The sequence below is a fragment of the Siphateles boraxobius genome, unplaced genomic scaffold (assembly GCF_051911475.1).
Source record: "Siphateles boraxobius isolate OS27281-9 unplaced genomic scaffold, OSU_SipBor_1 19, whole genome shotgun sequence".
Lineage (NCBI taxonomy): Eukaryota > Metazoa > Chordata > Actinopteri > Cypriniformes > Leuciscidae > Siphateles > Siphateles boraxobius.
The window spans coordinates 17,205,703-17,230,383 of NW_027508799.1; the positions used below are offsets into that span (position 1 = coordinate 17,205,703).

The window sequence follows — 24,681 nt, forward strand, 5'->3', positions numbered from 1 at the left end:
ATTGCAGTTACCTGCAAAAATATAGGTCAGCGTCTTTTAATGGAATGAATGTGGAATGGAAGGCTCAAAGTTTTTAATTTTCTCATTCATTTCTCAATTTTTCAGTATTTTTGGATACGTAGACATAAATACCCGTTTCATAAAAATGTGTTTTGTAGCCTGCTTTATTTAATTATTATTATTTATAATAATAATAATAATATTTAGAAACCGGTGAGTGTTAACGAATGCTACAATGTTAAATTTGTCGGTCATATTTCAGCAAACAAAGTGCCTTTTTTTGGTCGGCTCTTTAGACTCTTTTTGAGTCGTATCGTCTCAATGAATAAGTCAAACGGGTAGAAATCTGAATGATTTAAACGGCTCACTCGCAAAGTGAATCGTTTAGATATTATAGTAATAAAAAACTCACTCGGGTAAGTTTTTACAAAATGATTTAAATAATACAGATAGGATACATATTACAGAAATTTGATGGACACAATTTGATAGACCCACTAGCAATGTTCTTTCGGAGATTTGTTTTGTTTTTATTCTATGTAGCCTATTGGATTCAATTACAGCGGACTATTTCTACTCTTTCATGTTTATTTTTAATTAGACTACAGTATCTTGCCCAGAAACATTGTTTATTTCAAGTAGAAAGGTTTAATCGACACGAAACATAAGTGACAGAAAATCCTAGACAAGTTATGCACTTTTGACTGGTGATTGGAGTTGGTGAATCATTTTTTTGAACCGGTTCTTAGAAACCAAACGATTCCGTAAAATGAATCATAGGAACATTCTGCCAGCAGGCGGCGCTAAATCACAAAGAAAAATCGCCGCAGTGACACCCATGTCCTCAAAAAGATGATTTCTCTTTCTAAAAGTGTTGTGACCGGGGGGAAAAATATTTTTATTTTATTTTATTTTATTTTATTGAAGAAGCAACATCATTTGAGTAAGGCTAAATACATGATAAATAGTGTGTAGATATAGATAGATGCCATATGGATATGGCACAATTGATCAGCATTGCAAATAGCCTACTGTTTGAGAAACATAGGCTATACTTGTTCAAAATAACAACTTCAGGCGATAATCTTGTTTTTTAGCTCTAAATTACATAATTTACACATGATTTTACACACATTATGTCAGTTAACCAACTACTGATGGTGGATTGATTTGTATGGTGCATTTTTTTTTTCAAATGGAATGGACGTGATGAATTGGGAAAGTAAGTGAGGGGCGTAAAAGAGAGGAAGATGAAGGCGGAATAGGGAGGGGTGGAAATATGGGGGGATGGGACGAAGAGTAAGAGAATAGTAATTGTTGCGTTGCATCAGGGAACGTGCCTTCACTCTATATTTCTGTTGCCATGGAAACCTGTGAGGGAGCTGGCGGATATCTGGGAGACCCCCAGCGAAAGTCCCCCCCCCCCCCACACACAGAGAGAGAGAGAGAGAGAGAGAGAGAGAGAGAGAGAGAGAGAGAGAGAGAGAGAGAGAGAGAGAGAGAGAGAGAGAGAGAGAGAGAGAGAGAGAGAGAGAGAGAGAGAGAGAGAGAGAAATCCTGTGTGGTTGTGTGGGAAATGTCTGCATAAATTTCATTTTTTATTATTTGAATGGAATCCAAAGCTTTGGAAAGAAGCAATTGTTGTGTCTGTTATTTAAATGTATGATCAAAAAAGCCCCGCTTAATCTCAGTGTAGCTAGTTAATAAAAGCTCTAGGGAAATTAACTCCTCTCTTAATTGTATTTTATCTAATGAGATTGATTTACTCCAATTAGGACAGAAATGAAATACTGACTGTTGAATTTCACTATTAAACATTCTTTAGATAATGATCGAGATGACTGATATTTTGATTGCTAGCATCACTTTTTTTTCTTTTACTCCTCCAGATACACCAGATCTATATCTGCTGAATTATTTACATATGACGTGGCTACTTACATTCATGTTTCATAAATTGAAGTACACAATTCATAAGTCCGAAGTAAAAAAAAAAAATAATACAAAAAATACTTTACATGATACTTAAATTCTTGTCATTACATAGTTTTGTTTTACAATCTATTTTACATATTTCAGTACCGGAAAATAATTTTAATGTTCACAGTAAAGTAATTTGCTGTGTATTTTGAACTTTTTACTGTAATTTAACTTTACTGTATAATGCAAGAAAATTGTGAAATTTGATAAAAACTAATAGACAAGGTAATATAACATAATAATAAATAAAACATTATAAATATTATATATATGTGTGTGTGTGTGTGTGTGTGTGTGTGTGTGTGTGTGTGTGTGTGTGTGTGTGTGTGTGTGTGTGTGTGTGTGTGTGTGTGTGTGTAATATATAATATAATGTATGTATGTATATGTTTATATATAGCCTATATATATATATTCAACATGTATTTATATAAAAATAAACAAAAAAATAAAGATAAGATTGAAGATAGTATTTTTAATAAAGTGTTTTATCTTTACCCTTTTTAGGGATCTTAGTTACTTTTGAGAAAATGTAGCATCATCTCAGGAAATGTGCTTTTGCTGTGTTGAGAAACTAATTAGATGCTTCACAAAACCCAAAAGCTTAGACACCATCTGTGCTAACGAAAGTTGTTCACTTGTGTGTGCTCTTGACTTATTTTCTGCAATGGAAAAAACAATTTAATCCAACTAGACTTTAATAATGTTATTTTTTTAATAAGCAAAAAGTTTGGCCTGTACTAATGAATTCTGCAGTAAGATCATGTATCTGTTATAGACAACAAAACAATGTGCATTTCAAATTCTTTATGTTGTGTGCAAATCGTTGAATGCAAATGTAACATAAGGCCTGGTTATGTTTAAGGGAAATGATAGGAAACCACTTTCTTTATTATTGCTTTTGTTAGTGTTATTTTTACAGGAAGTATGAATGAATATGAAACAGTTTTCTCAAAACCATATCTGTGTAAGCAGCTCGCATGCTGAGATTGTACTGAGTCATTCACAGTGAATACAAATGAAACACACACACACACACACACACACACACACACACACAGACACACACACACACACACACACACACACACACACACACACACACACACACACACACACACACACACACACACACACACACACACACACACACACACACACACACACACACACACACACACACACACACACACACACACACACACACACACACACACACACACACACACACACACACGCACACACAGATTGCTGGAATGCTCCATGCAGTGAAAAATATCCCGCCTCGTGACTGAATTGGCTGTAGAGAGAAACTGTGGAAACGTTTAGTGGAAAAAAATATTAATAATATTAGTGATACTTTAAAACAGCTTGCAGGAAAACCTAAATACCGTGATTCATTTGAATGAATTTTTTTAGGTACGTTTTAATAATTATAAAACAGGTTTTTTGTAATATTTTCTGAGCTGATCATATTCAGTTTGTTTTCACTATTGCAGCATATTTCCAAAACAATCCTCCATGACTTTTACAGACAGGAAATGATGCATTTTGCTTTGTGCCATCTGAGAGACTGTCTACCATCCAATAGAATGAAAACAAGCAGAATCCGACACAATTTATCAGTAATATAAAAAAATCCCTTGATAGACAATTGTAAAGAACAATCTCAAATTAAATCTCATATACAACTTGAAATGCTTGTTTATATATATATATATATATATATATATATATATATATATATATATATATATATATATATATATATATATATATATGAAAAATATATGTGAAATGGAAAAGAAATTCCCTTCACTGTCACTTTTAAATCTTTTTATACAGATTGTGCCAGGTTTGGCATCTGTGATTAAAATTGTTTTGGTTCTTGTACATCTTCTAACGGAAATATTTTTAATGAATTTCCCCACACCAAATTATATGGATTCAGAATAGAGCCAAATGGACCACTTTTTTGGAACACAAAATAATCAAATCAACCCATTTTTATCTTTTAGCATCTGTCTTTGACATCTCCTCTCAAAGTCTCCACATACTTCTTTCTGGACTAATAGAAGAGCAAAAATGCTGATATCTGCAAGCCATTTTCTGAATGTGAATTGGATGTTGCTTTAACATTTTATCCATGGAACACTAAAATAAAATAAACGTGCATCATACAGTGAAAGTGGATGGGAACCATGACTATTTAAGGAAAAAAAGTCCAAAAAGTGCTTAAAAAGTATAGTCCATACAGCTGTTCTGTGTGTCAATAAATATTAAATTAGTCTTTGTTTGAAACTGAATGGTGTCAGGTTGAGTGCAGGAGGCCGAAGACGAGGAAACGGGAAACTGCAATGTAGTTAATTTATTTACTAAATCCACTTTCAAACCAAACATACAGGCACATGGGAATATACTCCAGGACCTCAGAATCAGGACAAACAACCATACGTAGACGACGACCAACAAACACTGAGGGAAAACACAAGGCTTAAATGAACAGGGACTAATGGGAATATAAACTGAACACAGGTGAAGGGAATAGCTAATTAGACAAGAGCGGGAAAACTAACAGGACTGAACTAAAATCACAAAGACAGGGGGAAACAATCTCAAAACTGAACTAAAACACATTGAATGGTGACAAATGGAGAGAGTTTGTGAAGCTCTTTGTATGAAAAAGCATGAACATTCCGCTTAATAACTCCTTTTTAAAAGACTTTTTTCAGTGATATAATGATGTTAATAATAATAATAATAATTATTATTAATTATATTTCTGAAGTTATTAAATATTAAATTAGTCTCTGAGCTTCATCCAATTTCATTGCATGTAAAAGAGCGGCATGAACATTCTGCTTAACTCCTTACTTCAGTATTAATAATAACAATCATCATCATTATTACAATCGTTACATTTTTTGAAGGTATTAAATATTAAATTACTCATAGTTTGAGCATGATAGACAGACCCCATCCAATTTCATTCAATTTCTTGGGAGAACTATCATTTTTTTTGGTGGTTTTCTGTTGCTCACTTGAAATATTATGTACTATTTTTACTAAAAAAAATTTTTAAATGCAGACTATTTGACTCCAAACCTAAACACCTGATTATTGTGACCTCTTTAACTTTATAAAACCTTGTCTATAAAATAATTACTTGTATATAAAATGAGATGTTTTGTACGAAAAGGATCCCTTACAAAAATATACACACTTGTTCAGCTCTCTTCCAGCGATGGAAGTTTTCAAGACGTTTCTTCATGTTTGATCAGGTTGATAAATGCACAGACACCTAGAGGCAAGGTCGCAACAGAGTCCCGAAGTGAAGCTTTGCTTGATTCTTTTTCCATGATGAGTCATTTCACACAATGTCAGAGATATCAGTATGACTAATGCTAATTATTCCTTTGAATTTTACAAAGAGCCCATTCTTATTTGAATGCTTGTGTGTGTGTTTTTTCGCTCCAGATCTAAAAAGGGACAAGGAACAAGATCGAGGGTTATTACATTCACCTGTTATTACACTGAAATTAATGCGATGCAAATGCATAAAGGCATCAATGAAAGAGATATCCTATAGATACTATAGGATCACAGATTTCTATAGCAGTGTGTGTAACTCAATGTTTGACTCTGATAACTCTGATATTCTGTATACGAACACCCTAGCAACCATTTAGAACACCTTGGAAAGTATCAGTTCCGATTGCACAAGCTTTCTATTTGATTTCAATCCCCCCCCCCCCCGTACAGACTGCGACCTCACTGTAAACTATGATTTTGTAATTATAAGTGCAGTTTAGTTCAGTAACATCTGCATGACAGGTAGGAAGAATTGGTATTGGATTATTTAAGGATGATTGCAGGTAATGAAAAAAATCTATATTTTTATACCTTTTCAATGCATTTTCCCAGTATAGAAGTCAGCACTATTGGTAATTTAACTGTTAAGCTACTGTCCATACTGTCCATAACTGCCCCCCCTCCCCCCAATAATCCAACCCATTATAATGAGAAAACGTAACTATTACAAGGTGGTACAGAGCCCCTAAAGGGACATGGAGAAGGAAAAAAATATGAGATAGAAAAATAAATTGTCAATGCTTTTGCATTCTCTCACAAATATTTTGCGTTCCCCAGAGAAACTTTGTGCTTGCTCTCAAAACATTTGTGTTCCGCCGAGAAAATTTGTGTTCGCTCGCAAAGACCTCAAACGGTAAACGCAGGGTTTTTTAGGGGGATGCAAAACGTTTTGCGAGCAAACGCAAAGTTCCTCGAGGGAACGGAAATGTTTTGCAAGCGAACGCAAAGTTTTTCAGGGGAATGCAAAACGGTTTGCGAGCGAATGCAAAGTTTCTCAGGGGAACGCAAACATTTTGCAAGTAAAAGCAAAGTTTTTCAGGGGAACTCAAAATGTTTTGCAAGGGAATGCAAAATGTTTTGCGAGGGAACGCAAACGTTTTGCGAGTAAACGCAAAGTTTCTGCGAGTCAACGCAAAGTTTCTTAAGGGGAACTCAAAATGTTTTGCGAGTGAACGCAAACGTTCCCTTTCGTTGTCACTCCGAGTTACTTCGGATGACGACGAATGGGGTTTCGCTTAGAACACCTATCGACTTTGAGTATTACAAAACGAGCCAATGGCAAAGAAATGCCATGGGTCTGCGGAATTTGCATAGCGTAACTCCGCCCCACCTCGTGGGTATAAAAGGAGGAAGCCAGCAACATGCAGATATGTTTTCGCCTCGGAACCAAGAGTATTTCTTCACTCCACAGTCATCTCTGACTTCGCTCTACGAGACGAGCTTCTCTCTCCGGTGTTGGTGTGACGGCGATATGCAGCGAGCTCACAGTGCCTGCTGATCTGTGCAGTGATCTGCCAGTGTGTGTGTGTGTCTCCCTGTGCGCTTCAACATCGCAGAGTTTTTTTTTTCTCCTCTCATAAAAGAGCTCGCACGCGGCACGTCTTTTCAAAGACGGCTCGTCCGTGCATTTCTGGTTGCAGCGGACTGGTATCGGACTCTGATGGGCACGAGCACTGTCTAGTGTGTTTGGGGTTTGATCAGGCTTGAACAGCGCTCGTGGGTGACTCATGTTCTCGCTGGGAACGTGATCATCGCGTCATATATAGGTCGATACTCGGTGAACTCGCAAGAGTGAGAGTCCCCTCATCAACCACCCGATCTTCGGCTGGTGGCCAGGGTGACCTGAGGGTTACGGTCTGGATCAAGGCGCCGACTATGTGTCCGTGACCCCAGCCCCCCTCTTCAATGACGGTGCCCGCTAGTGAACTGCTGATTCCCGCGAGTCTACCCTCTGGTGGCCCGCGTGTTTCAGTTGAAGCTACAGAGGAAGATGCCATGTCTGTTGCAGCATCACTAGGTGGGTTTGAGTCTTCTGGAAGCGAGGGCTCGTCACAGCTGCCACCTTCCGGTGTGCATACGGCAGTGCCTGAGTCTGATCCGGAGATGACGGCCATGCTTTCCTGGGACGATTGGTTTTTGGGTAAGGCCGCCGACCCTCGTCCACGGCAAACCCCAATACCTCTCTTCCCGGACGTGCATGATGAGATCTCGAAGTCCTAGAAGACCCCCTTGTCTTCTCGGGACCGCTCGCTGATCTCATCCGCCTTTCCTCCCCTCGATTGGGCCGCTGCCCATGGGTACACTGGGGTCCCCCCGGCTGAATGCTCTGTTGCGATGCTATGTGTCCTCAGAGTGCTTCTTCTCGGCGCAATCCTAAGCACCCGCCCGTGGCCTGTAGTTTTTCGTCTACGCTTGTGGCGAGATCCTATAGTGCCACGGGACTGGCAGCCGCCTCACTGCATGCCATGGTCATTCTGCTGGTCCACCGGACCTAGATGCTCATGGACCTGCACGAGGGCGGGACTGACCCAGGGCTCTTCACTGAGCTGCTCGCGTCACTGACCTTGCTCTCCGAGCGACGAAAGTGGCCGTACGCTCCCTGGGTCAGGTGATGCTCACCATTCTGTGGCTGAACCTTTCTGATGTGCTGGATGTCGCGCGGACCTGTCTGTCCGACATTCCCATATCCCAGGTCGGCCTCTCCGGCGGTGCGGTTGAGGGCTTGCCCAACAGCTCTCAGCCGCCCATGAGCAGACTGACGTTGATTCTGTCCCGCAGCCCCGCTGTCCGCTCAGATCCCTCGGTCTGCCCACCGCCGAAGGTGCCCTCCCGCGGCTCCCACCCTGTCCGTTCACCCGGGCCGGCTCTGGGGGCCGCGGGCGGACGCCACAACCCTCTCCAGCCCCGCCCCCCGCTACACGCCGGGTTAAGCGGCGCTCTTGAGATGGGCTCCTCAGAGATGGGACTCAGTTCTTTTCCAGGAGTTGGTAGCAGGACCACTCCTTTCCCCGGGGGAGGGCCGGGGAAGAATCCTTATTCTCCAAAGAACTGACTCTAGCGTCTCTGAGCACGGAGAGTTCTCGGACGTCACAGAGCGCTGCCCACACGCCGTGCTCTCCTCGTCCCCCTCTGTCCCAGAGGTGGTTGACACGGCGTGCCGTCCACGGACCGCTTCGCCCCATCCCCCTCTGTCGCCAGACCCCTGGCAGAGCAGGCCCCCGCGGGACGACCAGCCTGGTCCTCCCCTGGCCCCCTCTGCCAGGGCGCGGTTGCTAACTGTGCCCCCACATCGGGCCGCTATGCCGTCCACGTCTGGGCCAGTTACTCCGCTTCGCTGCCCCTCCGGGGGGACGCCTGTGGTTCACATGATCGCGCTGGTTCAGTTCCTGGGAGCCTGGTTAGAGCTTCCCCATCTGTCCCGCTGGGTCGCGCGGACCATCAGGCTCGGCTATGCGATTCAGTTCGCACGGTCTCCTCCCCGCTTGGGGAGTCCGCTCCACTTTGGTCGGTGGCTATGCCCCCATCATGAGAGCAGAGTTTGCCACCCTGCTGGCGAAGGGTGCAATCGAGACTGTCCCTCCAGCCGAGATGAGGTCCGGCTTCTACAGCCTCTACTTCATTGGCCCCAAGAAAACCGGTGGGTTACGGCCAATCCTGGACTTGCGCGTGCTGAACCGCTCCCTTCAAGAGCAGGATGCCGTTCAAGATGCTCAAACGCGTTTTCGAATGCATACGGCCCCAGGATTGGTTTGCAGCGATCGACCTGAAGGACGCCTACTTTCGGGTCTCCATTCTTCCTTGACACAGACCGTTCCTTCGGTTTGATTTCGAGGGGCAGGCATACCAGTACGCGGCTCTCCCTTTCGGGCTAGCCCTGTCTCCTCGCATCTTCACGAAGGTCGTCGAGGCTGCCCTTGTTCCCCTTCGGGAACACGGGGTTCGCATCCTGATTTATATCGACGACTGGCTGATCCTAGCCGTCAGTTCTTCACCCCGTGGTCGAACCTCAATTTTCTCAGGCCGGGTGTCCCCCTGGAACGAGCTTCCCGGCACGTTGTTGTCTCAACAGATGCCTCCACAACGGGCTGAGGTGCCATGTGCAATGGACATGCTGCCGCGGGCTCCTGGACAGGACCCCAGCGGCTATGGCATGTCAATTGCCTCGAGTTGTTGGCAGTACGCCTTGCCCTGCACCGCGTCCGGGCGTTGCTCAGGGGTCAACACGTACTAGTCCGTTCAGACTATACCGCCACTGTAGCGTACATCAACCATCAAGGTGGTCTACGCTCCCGCCGTATGTCACAACTCGCCCGCCACCTCCTCCTATGGAGTCAGAAGCATCTGAGGTCGCTTCGAGCCATTGTCATTCCCGGAGCGCTGAGCTGTCAGCCGACGAGCTCTCACGGCTTCAGCCACTCCCTGGAGAATGGCGACTCCATCCCCAGTCGGTCCAGCTGATTTGGGACCAGTTCGGGGACGCACAGATAGATCTGTTTGCCTCCCATGACTCGACCCATTGCGCCCAGTTTTATTCCCTGACCGAGGGCACGCTCGGCACGGATGCTCTGGCGCACAGCTGGCCGCAGGGCCGCAAGTATGCGTTTCCCCCAGTGAGCCTTCTTGCGCAGACCTTGCGCAAGGTCAGGGAGGACGAGGAGCAGGTCATTCTGGTCGCGCCGTACTGGCCCGCCTGGACCTGGTTCTCCGAACTAGTACTCCTAGCGACAGCACCTCCCTGGCCGATCCCTCTGAGGACGAACCTTCTTTCTCAGGGACGGGGCACCCTATGGCACCCTCGTCCCGATCTCTGGAACCTCCACGTGTGGCTCCTGGACGGGACGAGGCAGGTTTGAGTACCCTACCACCAGCGGTGGCGGCTACCATCACTTCCGCTAGAGCGTCGTCCACTAGACACGTCTATGCGTTGAAGTGGAACCTCTTCGTCAACTGGTGCTCTTCTCACCGAGAAGACCCTCGGAGATGTTCGATTAGTGTCGTGCTTTCCTTCCTTCAAGATGGGTTGGAGCGAAGGCTGTCTCCATCCACCCTGAAAGTCTATGTTGCCGCTATTGCCGCACACCATGACCCGGTCGAAGGTAAGTCTGTTGGGAAGCACGACCTGATCGTCAGGTTCCTGAGAGGAGCAAGGAGACTGAATCCTCCTCGCCCTCCTCTCGTTCCCCCTTAGGACCTCTCAGTGGTTCTAACTGCCCTGCAGAGTGCTCCTTTTGAGCCTTTGCAATCAGTGGAGCTTAAGTTCCTGTCTATGAAGACAGCGCTCCTTGTTGCATTGGCCTCCATCAAGAGGGTAGGGGACCTGCACGCATTCTCCGTTGACGAAGCGTGCCTGGAATTCGGGCCGGCTTACTCTCACGTGATCCTGAGACCCCGGCTCGGATATGTGCCCAAGGTTCCTACCACTCCCTTCCGGGACCAGGTGGTGAACCCCTGGAGGAGGCAGACCCAGCCCTGGCACTGCTCTGTCCAGTACGCGCTCTCCGCCCCTATGTAGACAGGACGCAGTGTTTCAGGACCTCAGACCAGCTCTTTGTCTGTTATGGTGGGAAGCTGAAGGGAAAGGCTCTCTCCAAGCAAAGGTTGTCTCACTGGATAGTGGACGCCATTGCCTTGGCATACCAGCAGCAAGGTCGACCGTGCCCCCTTGGTGTGACTGCCCACTCCACCCAGAGTGTGGCGTCCTCTTGGGCTCTAGCGCATGGTGCCTCGCTAACAGACATCTGCAGAGCTGCAGCCTGGGCGACACCTAACACATTCGCCAGATTCTACAATCTCCGAGTGGAGCCAGTGTCCTCTCATGTTCTCGCTTCAACCAGCTAGTACTGGATCCGCTCAGGTGTCTTCGCTTGCTCGCCATTCCACTCCACGGACTGGATACGTTCGATATTCTCCTCAGGTGAGCTTCTCCGAAAGCCCTGAGTTCCTCCAGCACTCCTGACGTCGGCGCCAGTGTCTATTGCCTGCGCGTCGGCTAGGTGCCTCCCGTGTGCATGGTCCCTTCTCCGAGCGACCCCCACATGTGTATTTCCACTGTAAGGCTCACTGAGCATGTGTCTTTCCCTTGGCAAGCCACCTTGCCACCCCTGGGGTTGAAATATTCCACCTGAGGCTGGACACCCCAGTGTTCTCCATATGCATCCTTCGGGTCATATGTGTATTCTCTAAGCCCCCCCCCCCCCCCCGTTTACGCAGGGTACTGGAAGACAGCCGAGAAGGTGGCGTGATTAGACTGGTAACCCCATTCGTCGTCATCCGACGTAACTCGGAGTGACAACGAAAGGGAACGTCTCGGTTACGTATGTAACCCTCGTTCCCTGAGTAGGGAACGGAGACGTTACGTCTGCCTGCCACTTTCCGCTGTACCGCGGGGATCGCCTGAGCTCAGTCTTGGCTCCTCAGCGAAGAAACATATCTGCATGTTGCTGGCTTACTCCTTTTATTCCCCATCTGGTGGGGCGGAGTTACGCTATGCAAATTCCGCAGACCCATGGCATTTCTTTGCCATTGGCTCGTTTTGTAATACTCGAAGTCGATAGGTGTTCTAAGCGAAACCCCATTCGTCGTCATCCGACGTAACGTCTCCGTTTCCTACTCAGGGAACAAGGGTTACATGCGTAACCGAGACGTTTTGCAAGTAAACGCAACGTTTCTGCGAGTGAACGCAAAGTTTCTTAAGGGGAATGCAAAGGTTTTGCGAGTGAACGCAAAGTTTTTCAGGGGAACTCAAAATGTTTTGCGAGGGAACGCAAACGTTTTGCGAGTAAACGCAGTTTCTGCGAGTGAACGCAGAGTTTCTTAAGGGGAATGCAAAGGTTTTGCGAGTGAACGCAAAGTTTTTCAGGGGAACTCAAAATGTTTTGCGAGGGAACGCAAACGTTTTGCGAGTAAACGCAAAGTTCCTGCGATTGAACGCAAAGTTTCTTAAGGGGAATGCAAAGGTTTTGCGAGTGAACGCAAAGTTTTTCAGGGGAACTCAAAATGTTTTGCGAGGGAACGCAAACCTTTTGTGAGTTAACGCAAAGTTTCGGCGAGTGAACGCAAAGTTTGTTAAGGGGAATGCAAAGGTTTTGCGAGTAAAAGCAAAGTTTCTTAAGGGGAATGCAAAGGTTTTCGAGAGAACGCAAAGTTTGTTAAGGTTTCTCAAAGAGCTCAAAAGGTTTTGCGAGCAAAAAGCAAAGATTCTCGGGGGAACGCAAAACGCTTTGCGTGCAAATGCAAAGTGTCTTAAGGGGAATGCAAAGGTTTTGCAAATGAACACAAAGTTTCTCAGGGAACGCAAAACGTTTTGTGAGCGAAAGCAACGTTTCTCAGGGAAACACAAAGCGTTTTGTGATGTCCTCCCCGAAACCTAACTCTCCAACTTGATCTCACGGGAAGACATAACTATGATGCGAGATATGAATGTTAGTTCTACAAAAACATAAAAGTATGCATGAAGGCCCGCTCCTAAAAATACCCATTACTGGCACGTAACCAGATCCTACGAATGTGATCAAACGAATTTGCCAAAACTTCAAAATTATTTAATGAATTGCCATAAAATTGTTTAAATGTCAGTAACATTATAATGAACATAATGAAATTGTTACAAATTAGCCACCAAATTACCATAATGTAAAAAGGTTACAAATTGCCAAGAGAATGTGTTGGAATAATAATAATAATAATTTTACTTTATTTGCAGACTTTATTGCCATCAATGCATTTTAGCAAGTACTTTTTAACATTAAAACGGGCACAATATTAAGCACTTATGGAAATGCATTTCATTTCATAGCAGGTGTGTAGGTCTGTTGCGTTTTTATTCTACCTTTCAACTCCATTGCGGTAAAAAATAAGTAGAGAGAAAGAGTCGTCCTTGAAGCTGTATCTTGATTTCCGATTGCATGCAAAATGTGCAAGTCTTAAAAGGAAGCTTATTTCAAAGGAGAAACAGCAGCCAACAATTCAAAACTAGCCCCCGTCACCCCCCCTGTAGGTCCTACGTGACCCAGTTTCAGGTGTGTTAGTATGAGAATCAGCTTTGCGGTTAACACATGCAAGCAGCTTTTTTCTTTTTTTTTTACTCAAACAGGCACACATACACAGTATCGTGTGCTCCCAACCCATGATATTATCTGTATAAACTGACTCATACTCATAATCACACACATAGATTAACAACACCAATTTAAAAGAATAGCTAAGTCAGCAATGCTGTACCACTAAGAAACCTCATGGGTTTCATGAAAAGCTTTAAACAGACAAGTGTTTAAACTTCCATAATGCCCTGATATTGGAGTTAGCATACTGATATTATATAGTTTGAGGATAACTTGCAGAAAAATTTTTTAGATGTGACTGTACAAGCACCTGCTACAACATAAAGTATGAACAACGTCAGCGCTCAACACTTTAAGTTTGAAGCCCCTTTTACTTTTCTTTTCTCCTTTTTTTCCTTTTTTTACAATGTCAGAATGTGTAACAGAATGTTATAGTTTGCTTGTCTAAAAAAAAGTGTAATATGAGGTAACTGCATGGGTTAAGATTAGGTTTAGAGGTAGATATCTAGTTATTACCTAGTTATTATAGTAATTACTATTGTAGGTACATAGAATGTACATGTAGAATTGGACCGTAAAATAAAGCTCTACCGTGTTTACTGGAAACTTCCAACAACAAATACCAGGATTCTGTGCAGGAATGAATTAAGAATGCCTATTAAATTCCATTTAACATTTCTGAATTTGAATTCAATTTAAATTGAGGTAGTGAACAAGATATAGAATTGAAATTCAATTGCAAGAAATTCATACAGCTATAATTTTTGCAACCTAATTTGGATTACATTTCAATTACAAACTGCCGTGATATGTAACACCAACGTAATAAAGCGTTGTCCGCATTTTTTTTAGTTAAACAAAAGGCAAAGACTGCCGATTAAAGTTAAGCATTGGTGGATGGATGGATGGATGGTTGATTGGTTGGTTGGTTGGTTGGTTGGTTGGATATATGGATGGTTGGTTGGTTGGTTGGTTGGTTGGTTGGTTGGTTGGTTGGTTGGTTGGTTGGTTGGAAAGATGGATGGTTGGTTTGTTGGATGGATGGAAGGTTAGTGGGATGGATGGATGGATGGTTAGTTGGTTGGATGGATGGTTAGTTGGTTGGATGCATGGATAGATGGTTGGTTGGTTGATTGGTTGGTTGGTTGGTTGGTTGGTTGGTTGGTTGGATAGATGGATGGTTGGTTGGTTGGTTGTTTGGTTGGTTGGTTGGTTGTTTGGTTGGATAGATGGATGGATGGTTGGTTGGTTGGTTGGTTGGTTGGTTGGTTGGTTGGTTGGTTGGTTGGTTGGTTGGTTGGTTGGTTGGTTGGATGGATGGATGGTTGGTTGGTTGTAAAGATGGATGGTTAGCTGGATGGATGGATGGTTAGTTGGTTGGATGGACGGATGGATGGATGGATCGTTGGTTGGTTGGTTGTATGGATGACAGACTGACAGACAGCAATAGCGTGTGCCCTAAAATTCCTTCATATAAGAATATAATCCTTAAAGAAATTGAGACCTGATTAGCTGAATGGGAGTGTACTGAAGGGTTGTATTTTTAAATTGACTGGGGTTTGTTTAAAAACAAGAACAGTACTAAACTAAAGGAAAATTTTCCACTACCGTTTCCATAAAAAATAAATGAAAAAAAATAAATAGGTAGCTTAGTCAAATTACCAATAGTGCTGACGTCTATTACTGGGAAAATGCATTGAAAAGGTATTATGAGGCATCTGATAAATACTGTGAGTAGTGATTTAGATCCATTGCAATGTACTTGCAAAACAATCTGAAGATACTGATGACGCAGTGTTATGTGTTAACATTACCCATGTTTAATTTAGTTGCTGAACATGTACAGACTCATTTGGTGGATAAAAGATTTCCTCTCTTATTGTTCTCAAACAGTGGTTGTCAACGGCAATAAAATACTGGAGCCCCACAAAGAACAATTTTATCACCTGTACTTTTTTTTTTGTAAATGAATGAGTTTTAAAAAAAAAAGGTTTTTGAAAAGCTGTTTTAGATTTCTCACAAATGGGCCTCTCAACCATCAGAAATATATCTCGACTATGGTTAGACACATCACTGGTGAAGCCACGTATAGCATACCTTTGAAATGATGTTGCCTGGTAACCAAAGGTTCACAGCCAGACTCAATAGAAAACACTTAATGGTCATAATGTCACGCTTCATGAAATATGAAAAAGATCATTTATAAAATTTACGCAGTGCAATGAATGATTTCTCGCTTACAGCAGTTCTCCTTATGGCTGGTCTAATGTAGATTCTGGGCCAGGCGGTGTGTGGGTTCCCAACATGTTTAACACACTGTGCAAAGATCATTTCTGGTAATGAACTGTGAAGATTTATGATAAATATATATAAAGTGTCTAGACCCATTTTGTATGTTACAACATAGCAATATTGATATAAGAACCTAATTGGATGAATATCACATAACCTCTCAAGAACATACCAGCTCATGTTTTACACCAAAATCAAATAAAGAAAGGAAATATATTTTGCTGAAGGAGCACATCACCAATTTCTAGTAGCCTACATTACGATTTTTTTTGTATTGTGACATCAAGCATATGCACATTTGATCACAATTCTCATTACCGTGATGAAAAAATACTTCGTAAAAAAAATTATTTTATATAAATTGTAATGTAGTTACATGTCGTTATAATATAGAGTTGTAGTTGTGGTATTGTCCCAAATGACACACTGACTCATCTGTGTAGTGTATTAACTTAATAAGGTTATGTCGTCATTTATTATCAGAGTCTGATGCCCCTCCCCCTAAATCTGCGACAGTAGAGTGCATGAAGTGTCCAACATTTCACACTTAATTTTTTTCGGTTAATTAATTGCATCAATTTAAAGTGGACTTTTTTTATTTTTGGAATTTTCACACTACTTGCACTATTTACACTACGAAACGACAAAGAATAGTGCATAATACATGAAATTAAACGCCTTTAGTTTAATTTTTTTTTTTTTGTAGTTTGCTAGTTTAAAAAAATCATTGCGCTAGAATCATGTTTATGGTATAAAAAATTAATAAAGAATCTGAGAACAATCAATGGGAATCTCAAAGGTCATATAAGGACTATATACAAGAAGGAGATGCAACTGATTAGCTAATGCATACTAAGTGTGCTGTCCTGTCATGCATAATTAACTTGGATACTTGTTAATGTAATTGTACTCATGTGGTTAATTGAGGTATACTACAGAACTTATGTAGCCCGGCCCCTTTTCAGCTCTGCCCTCGTTGTGTTCTGTCTTCCGGTTTGTATTTCCACAGCATGAATGTAAGATCTTACGGATTTATGATTGAACCACTCTTCCTATCTAGTGACATTTGTAATGACATCCGCTTCAAACATTACAGAGCTTATGATAACTTTCCTTAACTCTACAAAAAGTAAATCCACTTCATCAGCTAATTACTCTTCAATAGCGATGTCAAAGAAATATACCGAGCTACCACAACAATGGAAGTTCAAGACACAATTTTAAATTTGTTTGGTTGGTTGGTTGGTTCGATGAATGGATGGATGGATGGAAGCTGTAACACCTGAACACCTGGCAAGTATTGGGACACATGAACATTAAACCAACAGGGACTGTAATGGCATCACATTATAAATACAGACATTAGTATGGAGTTGCTCCCCTCTTTGCAGCTGTAACAGCTTCCACTCCTCTGGGAAGGCTTTCCACATGATTTTGGAGTCTTTCTGTGGGATTTTTTTCCCATTCATCCAGTAGAGCACTTGTGAGGTCAGGCACTGATGATGGACAAGAAGGCCTGGCTCGCAATCTCCATTCAAGTTCACTTCAAAGGTGTTCGGTGGGGTTGAGGTCAGGGCGTTGTGTGGGCCAGTCAATATCTTCCACAGCTAACTCTTCCAAAATTATTTTTATAGACCTTGCTTGCTTTGTGCACTGTGGCACAGTCATGCTGGAATAAAACAGGGCCTTCCCTAAACTGTTCCCACAGAGTTGGAAGCATAGCATTGTCCAAAATGTCTTGTAGAACTAGCCGTGAAAGAATGAGACCATTATTAAGAGGTGTGAAATAAAAATGTCACTTGGAGGCTTCTTGCCTCTGGGAAAGAGTTGATTGTCCTTGGAAAATGTTAAATCTCACCTCTGAGAAAGGGTTGACCAATTGGCAGGATTCCACAATTAGCGAGAAAGGCGAGGGAAGTAAAACTTAATTGTGGGAAACAGTTACAGGAGGGGTGAATCTTACCAGAAAATTAAGTCACATTGTGAAATAACAGATAAGAAAAAATTATAAGAATAGTGCCCTGACCTATGGGCTGGGCGATATGGCCAAAAAATGACATTTCTGTATTTTTTGGTTAAATGGTGATATACGATATATATCTCGGTACTTTCTACGTTTTTCTATTTGGATAAAGAAAATCTGTATTTATTTAAAAAATGTTATTTCACATCCTGCTCAATCATATCCAAACAATGTTGATATTAAAGGATATGGAAACACAGGAATGTAATGTAGGCTATGCAATTATTATGTGCAAAAAGGTGGTTAAAATCACATTACATTCTAACATTGTAACATTACAATCTAAAAACAAAAATAATGCTTTTGTTTTTAAAATGACTAAAGGCTAAACTAAAAATGAAAATAAAAACAAAAACAAAAGCACAAACTAATTATATTAGCCTGCAACTGATTACCCCATTATAATGTTCACTTTCACAAAAAATATACTTGTAGGTTTAAAATTCCACATATGGCCCATTTATTGTCTCCAATAACAAATATTTGAGCAATATATTGTATATTTTAGTCAGAATCATTGCGCTAATATTTCAATTGTGCTCCGTCTGTTTGGCGCGCATTCGCGCGGTGGAAGCTTGAATTTTAATATTAGCGGAGATTCATTTGTAGAGGGCTCGTCCTCTCCTGACAGTGTAATGGACATATTTGTTTGACTTTCTAACATTTACAGATGGAGAATATACCTGTGAAATGTAAGTTGAGGAAAGCACCACATCAGAAAAGCATTAAACACCCAAGTATTTATCTGTCAGTCAGCAGTTGTCAGACATCTGACAGGACAAGCTACTTAAAACTTAACTATATCTTACTAGTTATTTTGAAGCCCTTAATATAAGCTTGTGTCATGTTTAGGAGAAATTGTAATATGTACTTTCACTGCAGCAGCTCACACTGCGTCCTATGCTATTTTTCAGATGTGCTCGTATAAAACTACTGTATCGATATAAACGGTATTGCCTCATTCCATATCATTTAAAAAAAATCGATATATTGTACAAACTCGATATACCGCCCAGCCCTACCCTGACCAGAGACAAGTTCAGATGTCCTGCAGGCATCTCGGCTTTGTTCAATAAAGTCTGAACTGAATTTTTTGACTTCTAGAACACTGCCTCCTGAGCTTCATTTGCAAGAAAGAAATGACTTTTCTTCACAACAGTATGCTGAAGCACTGGAATAAGGGGGCTATAAACCAACCAATGAAAAACAGCTCCGTACCTTTACCTCCACCAAACTTGACAGTTGGCACAATGCAGTCCGACAGGTAACGTTTTCCTGCAGGGTGTCTACAGATATAAACAAGTTAAATTTAAGACTTTTTAAGACCTTTTTAATGCCACTTCGAATGAAATTTAAGACCAAACCTGTAATGCAAATTCACATTATATTACATACGTATATGTAATATTTAATGTTTAACCTAACAATTGAAGTAATTTAGTATTAACTACTTGTTTATTGAACTAAAATCAATGTAACATTTGCAATCGTAAGAATATTCAGCAAAATAGTTCCTGTCATGTTACTTAACTAGATTATATGATAAAAATAAAAAAATCAACATTTTTCATTTTTACCTCAGTATGTTTCTTCTTTGAGTTTTTTTGTGTGCTGTTATGCACATTAGTTTTGATTTCTCACTTTAAAATCTCTCAGAGACAGAGACAGGCAGCCCGAGTCTCAACAGCGCGACCTTACCGTCAGTAATGCATTTATTATCCACAATCGATCGCAACTTACAATAAATGTAATAAAATCAGAATCATTCTCTCGGTTTAGTCATTCCCTAGTTATTTTTGTATTTGTTCTCATCAGGCTACTTGTCCGGTCGGGCAAGTAAAATTCTCTTTTACTTGTCCCTTCAAAAAATCCACTTGTCCCGGACAAGCGGACAAGCATTAATGTCGAGTCCTGCATTATCATTATCAATCGCTGTTTATGTAATAAAATCAGAATCATTCTCACGATTCGATGCTTCACTGGTTATTTGACGGACATTTTGTCCGTCAGACTGGAGAAATTTTAGCGGTAATGTGACCAGAAATATTTAAGACCCATAGAATCTGAATTTAAGACATTTTAATACTTTTTAAGGCCTTTTATTAGGAAAACTATTTAAGACATTTTAAGACTTTTTAAGGACCCGCGGCCACCCTGTCCTGGGATCTGCCAAACCCAGACTCGCCATCAGAGAAGTGTGATTCATCACTCCACAGAACACGTTTCCACTGCTTCAGAGTCCAGTGGCAGCGTGCTTTACACCACTCCATCCGACACTTGACATTGTACTTAGTGACATTGCTCGGCCATGGAAACCCATTCCACGAAGCTCCCACCGCACAGTTTTTGTGCTGATATTAATACCAGTGGTCTTAGATTTAGCTGTATTTAGCTGAGCAGTAGTTTGGGCGGCTCGCCAATTTATTAGAGAAATAAGTAAGCTTGACCAGAGTTCTTGTGGGGAGAATAATTTATTAAAGGTATTAGTGTAGTAATTCTTTAGCAGAAATGTTATTGTCAGACTTCAGAGATTCTGCGGAACAGAACTTTACACCTGCTACAAACAATAGTGCATCTGACTAAAGAGAACTGAAATGCACGTAATCTTTCAATGGAAGTTTGGAACTCATCAGCTATGGAATCAGTTGGTGACTTTTACGCTGCATGCTCCTTAGCACTCAGTGACTTTACGCGGTCTTCCGTTTCGTGGAAGTTGCTGCCATTCCTAAACGCTTTCACTTTCCAACAGTTGACTGTGGACTATCTAGCAAAGATGAAATTTCATGAACTAACTTATTGCAAACATGGCATCCTATCACAGTACCACACTTAAATACACTGAGCAATGGGTCTGATTGAAACGCCTGAACTCAATAAGAGGTCCCAATAATTGTGTCCATACAGTGTACCTTCAATTGTCGGCGGCAAACAACAACCTTCTCTTAGAGAAATTTTCATGGCAGAAAAAAACCCTCCAGAAGTTATGTAATATCATCTGAGTGTGTGACTGGGATGTGCTGTAAATAGCCCACAAAATATTGCCTACTGTTCCCCGGAAATTACTTTGCTCCCATTGGGGTGAATAAGTTTACATTTGTTTCAAATTCTCTGGAAATCACAGTCAAGTATTAACTATGCAGTTGTATACTTTTATTATTGAAGGAATGTTCCGGGTTAAATACAAAATCTATGGACAGCATCTGTCGATTCGCCACAGAAAATAATTTTGACTGTTCTGTCAGTTGGAAAAATAGGCAAGTCACATTTACATTAGAAATCTATGGGGCAAGACATTGCACTGAGATGAACATTAAAATACACACTGTTACTAATGTTCAGCAACTACTATTAAACATTATACATGTTAACATAAAACTAGATTGGTAAAATCACTCACTCGCTTCTTGTTACTGCCTTGTCCCATAGACTTTCATTGAAAGTGCACTTTACATGCGATTTTGTTCATTTTTACAAACTAAGTCTAATTTTTTGTTTGTGGCAATGGACATCTGGTGCGGTTTACATTTGCAGGTATTTCAAACATTTGCAATTTTTAGTTATTGCAATAATGAAAATTAAAGTTTATGATTGCAGACAATATTTCAATAGCAGTTAGACAAATTTTAATACATTCTACTTGTGAAGTGATCCAATTGTGTCAGAAAACAGAGAAGTAAAAAATATATCACTATGAAAGTGTTTACAAACCAAAAAAATATATATAGAAAACATCCAATGTTGCATAGATCAATAACACATTTACATAAAATATAGATAGGCCATGACAAAAGGCAACTCTTCAAAAATTCACTTGCCCTTGTATTCTAAAGAGAAGCAAATGATGCGTTACAACAGGCATGTACGTTTGGGAAAACAAATGTGTGTATAGTTATGTATGCAGCCAACATTCATGCACATATATATGTACATCTCATCATACACACACAATATGTTTATATCAAATATCAGTCCTGATATTAATAATAGTCCGTAATTCATAATGCCCAAGTTGCCCAAAGTAGATTTAAAGGTGTTACATCTCCACTTCCCTGACGAACACGACAAACTTTATAAAAATAGTTTATCAGAACAAAATAAATATTACAAATATATTAGTTTACTTCCGAAGTTAATACTTCATGTAATAATTCGCCATTATAAATATAATTTGGTCTTGAAAGATTTCAGATAGTTCTGCAGTGAACTCAGGGATTGGATGTTTTTTTCACAGTTTAGACGCATCCTCGTTTCCTCTTGTTGTCTTCTTTTTATAGAGACTGACACCAAACCTAAACCTCCTCTTGTTTGGTAAGTCTTCTTCACGGATTCAGTACACCACCTTGCTGAAAAACAAAACTCTTGATTCTGAGACCAGTTAGTCTGGTCTATTTAGATGGCTTTAGAGAGGTTTTGGGTACTTGACCAGCAGGCCAACCAGCTAAATCAACTAAACACCAGTTTGACTAGGCTGGGAGACCAGCTTAAACTTCTTTCTTTTGCAGGAAAAACATATTCTTTGACTCAATCTCATATTCCAATCCATTCGGTATGAGACAACCTGAGGTTTCCTGATAGATGAAATGACTCCTTACATCCCCTGAGTATCATAGGTGTCTGTTGGTTTGTGTTCGCCGAGGCTAAAGGTTAGCTTAGTTAGCGTACTGGGAGTAGAAGGCCACTTTGACTCGCTCGATTTGATGGCAGAGTTTGATGGCGGGGCCGAGCTTTAGGTCCATGCATTCTTGGACTGTAGGAAGTGTCAGCAGCAGCAAGGCCTGTCCATCAATGTCCTTGAGAAGGAAAAAACATGTACGAGTTAGCATAAATATTGGATTTTATCTTGCAGATTTTGTTTGTTTATTTTGCTTCAGTTGCACACACCATGATAGTACATGTATGATTTGAAATTTTGGATTGTTTTTTAATCTGCAGTAGACCAAGAATGTTTATTAATAAATTAAAAAGGGTAAATATTGATTTCATGTTGGCTACATAGAAAGCAAAGCATTCTAGATTGCACGCTGATAAAATTAACATAAAATACTAATAAAAAATGACCATGACAATTTAAATTATGAAAATAATAAAATAACAATTATAACAATATAAAATTCATTTTAATTAATTAACCTGTTGACAATACTCATATCAGTCGTTGAGTATTTAGTAAATAGAAACACTAATAAAATAAATAATATATAATAAAATATATGTAATAAAATACATTAAATTTATATATATATATATAATAAATAAGCATTAAATTAGATAAATAAACCATATTTATTTAATAAATAAATAAACATTTTAAATATGAAAAAATGATAAAACAAATAAAAAAATCCAATTCTTTGTCCCAAGTCTGCAATATTACAGTGAGTGTTTGAATTCAGAAACAATAAAAGAAAATAAGAATACTAATAAAAAATAATCATAATCTTTAACAATTTTAATATAGCCTGCGATATTTAAAAATAATACCGATAATGATCATTTCAATTATGAAAATAATAAAAGAACATAACTAAAATGAAAACATAAAAAATAATAAAATAAAATAATGAAAAGTATGCTCATTTAGTTTAACTGAAGTCTGCAATATGTAAAAAATTATATAGTTGAATTCAGAAACTAATAAAAGAACATAATGAATAACCATTTAAATTTAGAAAATAATCAAATGAAATATTTTTTTTTTGTTTAACTAAAGACTGCAATATTAAAAATAAAATGAGTGTTCGAATTCAGAAAAGAAAAGAAAATAAGAATACTCATAACAAAAATATTCATAATCTTTAACAAATTAAAATGTAAAAAAATAATAAAATAAAATAATGAAAAAGTATTGTATTTCAGAAAAGAAAAGAAAATAAGAATACTAATAAAAAAAAATCTTTCAATCATTTCAGTCAGTTCACTAAAAGAAATGAAATAATCTGTAAGTTACTAAAATAGACAACTTATTAAACTGAGAAATCTGAGACTTTTAAACTTGATATGAATTAGGCATTAAAAGCCAAAGAAGTGCCACATAAAGTTGGTGTCCTGTACCTGCTCTTGGAATATCTTTGCTAGGGAGGCACAATCTGTGGACGTGATGAACTCAACCACATCAGATACACTCCATTCCAAAGGATTCCTCTCCAACACCAGACGATCTTCCTCTTCAAAACTCTCCGTCTACACATGCACACAAGCAAACTTCACTTTAGCTAACGTAATTGGACTCTAGGCGTTCATTATAAATGAAAGGTATTATGTTTAGGGAATAATTTATGCAAAAGGTTCTATACTGTATGTCTGTTTGGACACTTTACCTTTGTGTTTGTGTGGTTGGCCGTTTGGTTCTGGCTGCAGGAAACGGAGCGCGTGGTTCTTCTGGGAGAGGACCTGTCGGAGGTGTTCGGATGGGTCGCCCTGCGCTGAAGAGCAGCGCGGCGGGGAGGTCTTCCTCTCCTCGGGGCGTCCTGAAACGAGTGGGCAGAGGCCTCCTCACGGAGCGAGTTGGAACTGGCCTCACTGCCCCACTCCTCAAAATCCTCTTCCTCATCATCATAGTAATAATCACTATCCTATAAAGACACAGTGGAGGAACAGTGTTACGCAGCGTAAGTTCATATTCATATAAGCCTCTTAAGTTCATATTCACCAATGCTTGGCAAAATTTTGTCATTTGAATAGGATTCTGTGCAAAGATGTAACATTTCCCCATGCAGATTCTGCAACAATTCACATTCATTTGTCTTCTGTGCGAGCGATGCTTTTTGCATTACCACACTATTGACAGTGGACAGTATTTTTTTTTTTTTTTTGACAAGATTTTGGTAATGTGACAATGCCTTTAACCAGGTTTGATGTGCTAAAGCATCAATTAATCATATCTTTTTCATGTTGGTCAGAATTTTTATTCCAAAAAGTTTTTTTGTTTTTAAGTTGGCTGGTGTATCACACTACA

At 40.4% G+C, this 24,681-nt stretch overlaps 1 protein-coding gene across 4 annotated transcripts in view; it reads right to left on the reverse strand.

Moving 5' to 3' along the window:
- Nucleotides 1-20,854: 20,854 nt before the first annotated feature.
- The window catches only part of sfmbt2 (Scm like with four mbt domains 2), a 50,327-nt gene continuing 46,500 nt past the window's right edge, over nucleotides 20,855-24,681 (reverse strand). For all 4 annotated transcript variants that reach the window (XM_077233974.1, XM_077233972.1, XM_077233973.1 and 1 more), the window contains 3 exons: nucleotides 24,044-24,298; nucleotides 23,778-23,906; nucleotides 20,855-22,516 (listed from right to left, as the gene is read on the reverse strand). In XM_077233974.1, the coding sequence (XP_077090089.1) occupies nucleotides 22,376-22,516; nucleotides 23,778-23,906; nucleotides 24,044-24,298 (525 nt within the window). In that variant the 3' untranslated portion in view covers nucleotides 20,855-22,375. The remainder of the gene's footprint in view (nucleotides 22,517-23,777; nucleotides 23,907-24,043; nucleotides 24,299-24,681) is intronic.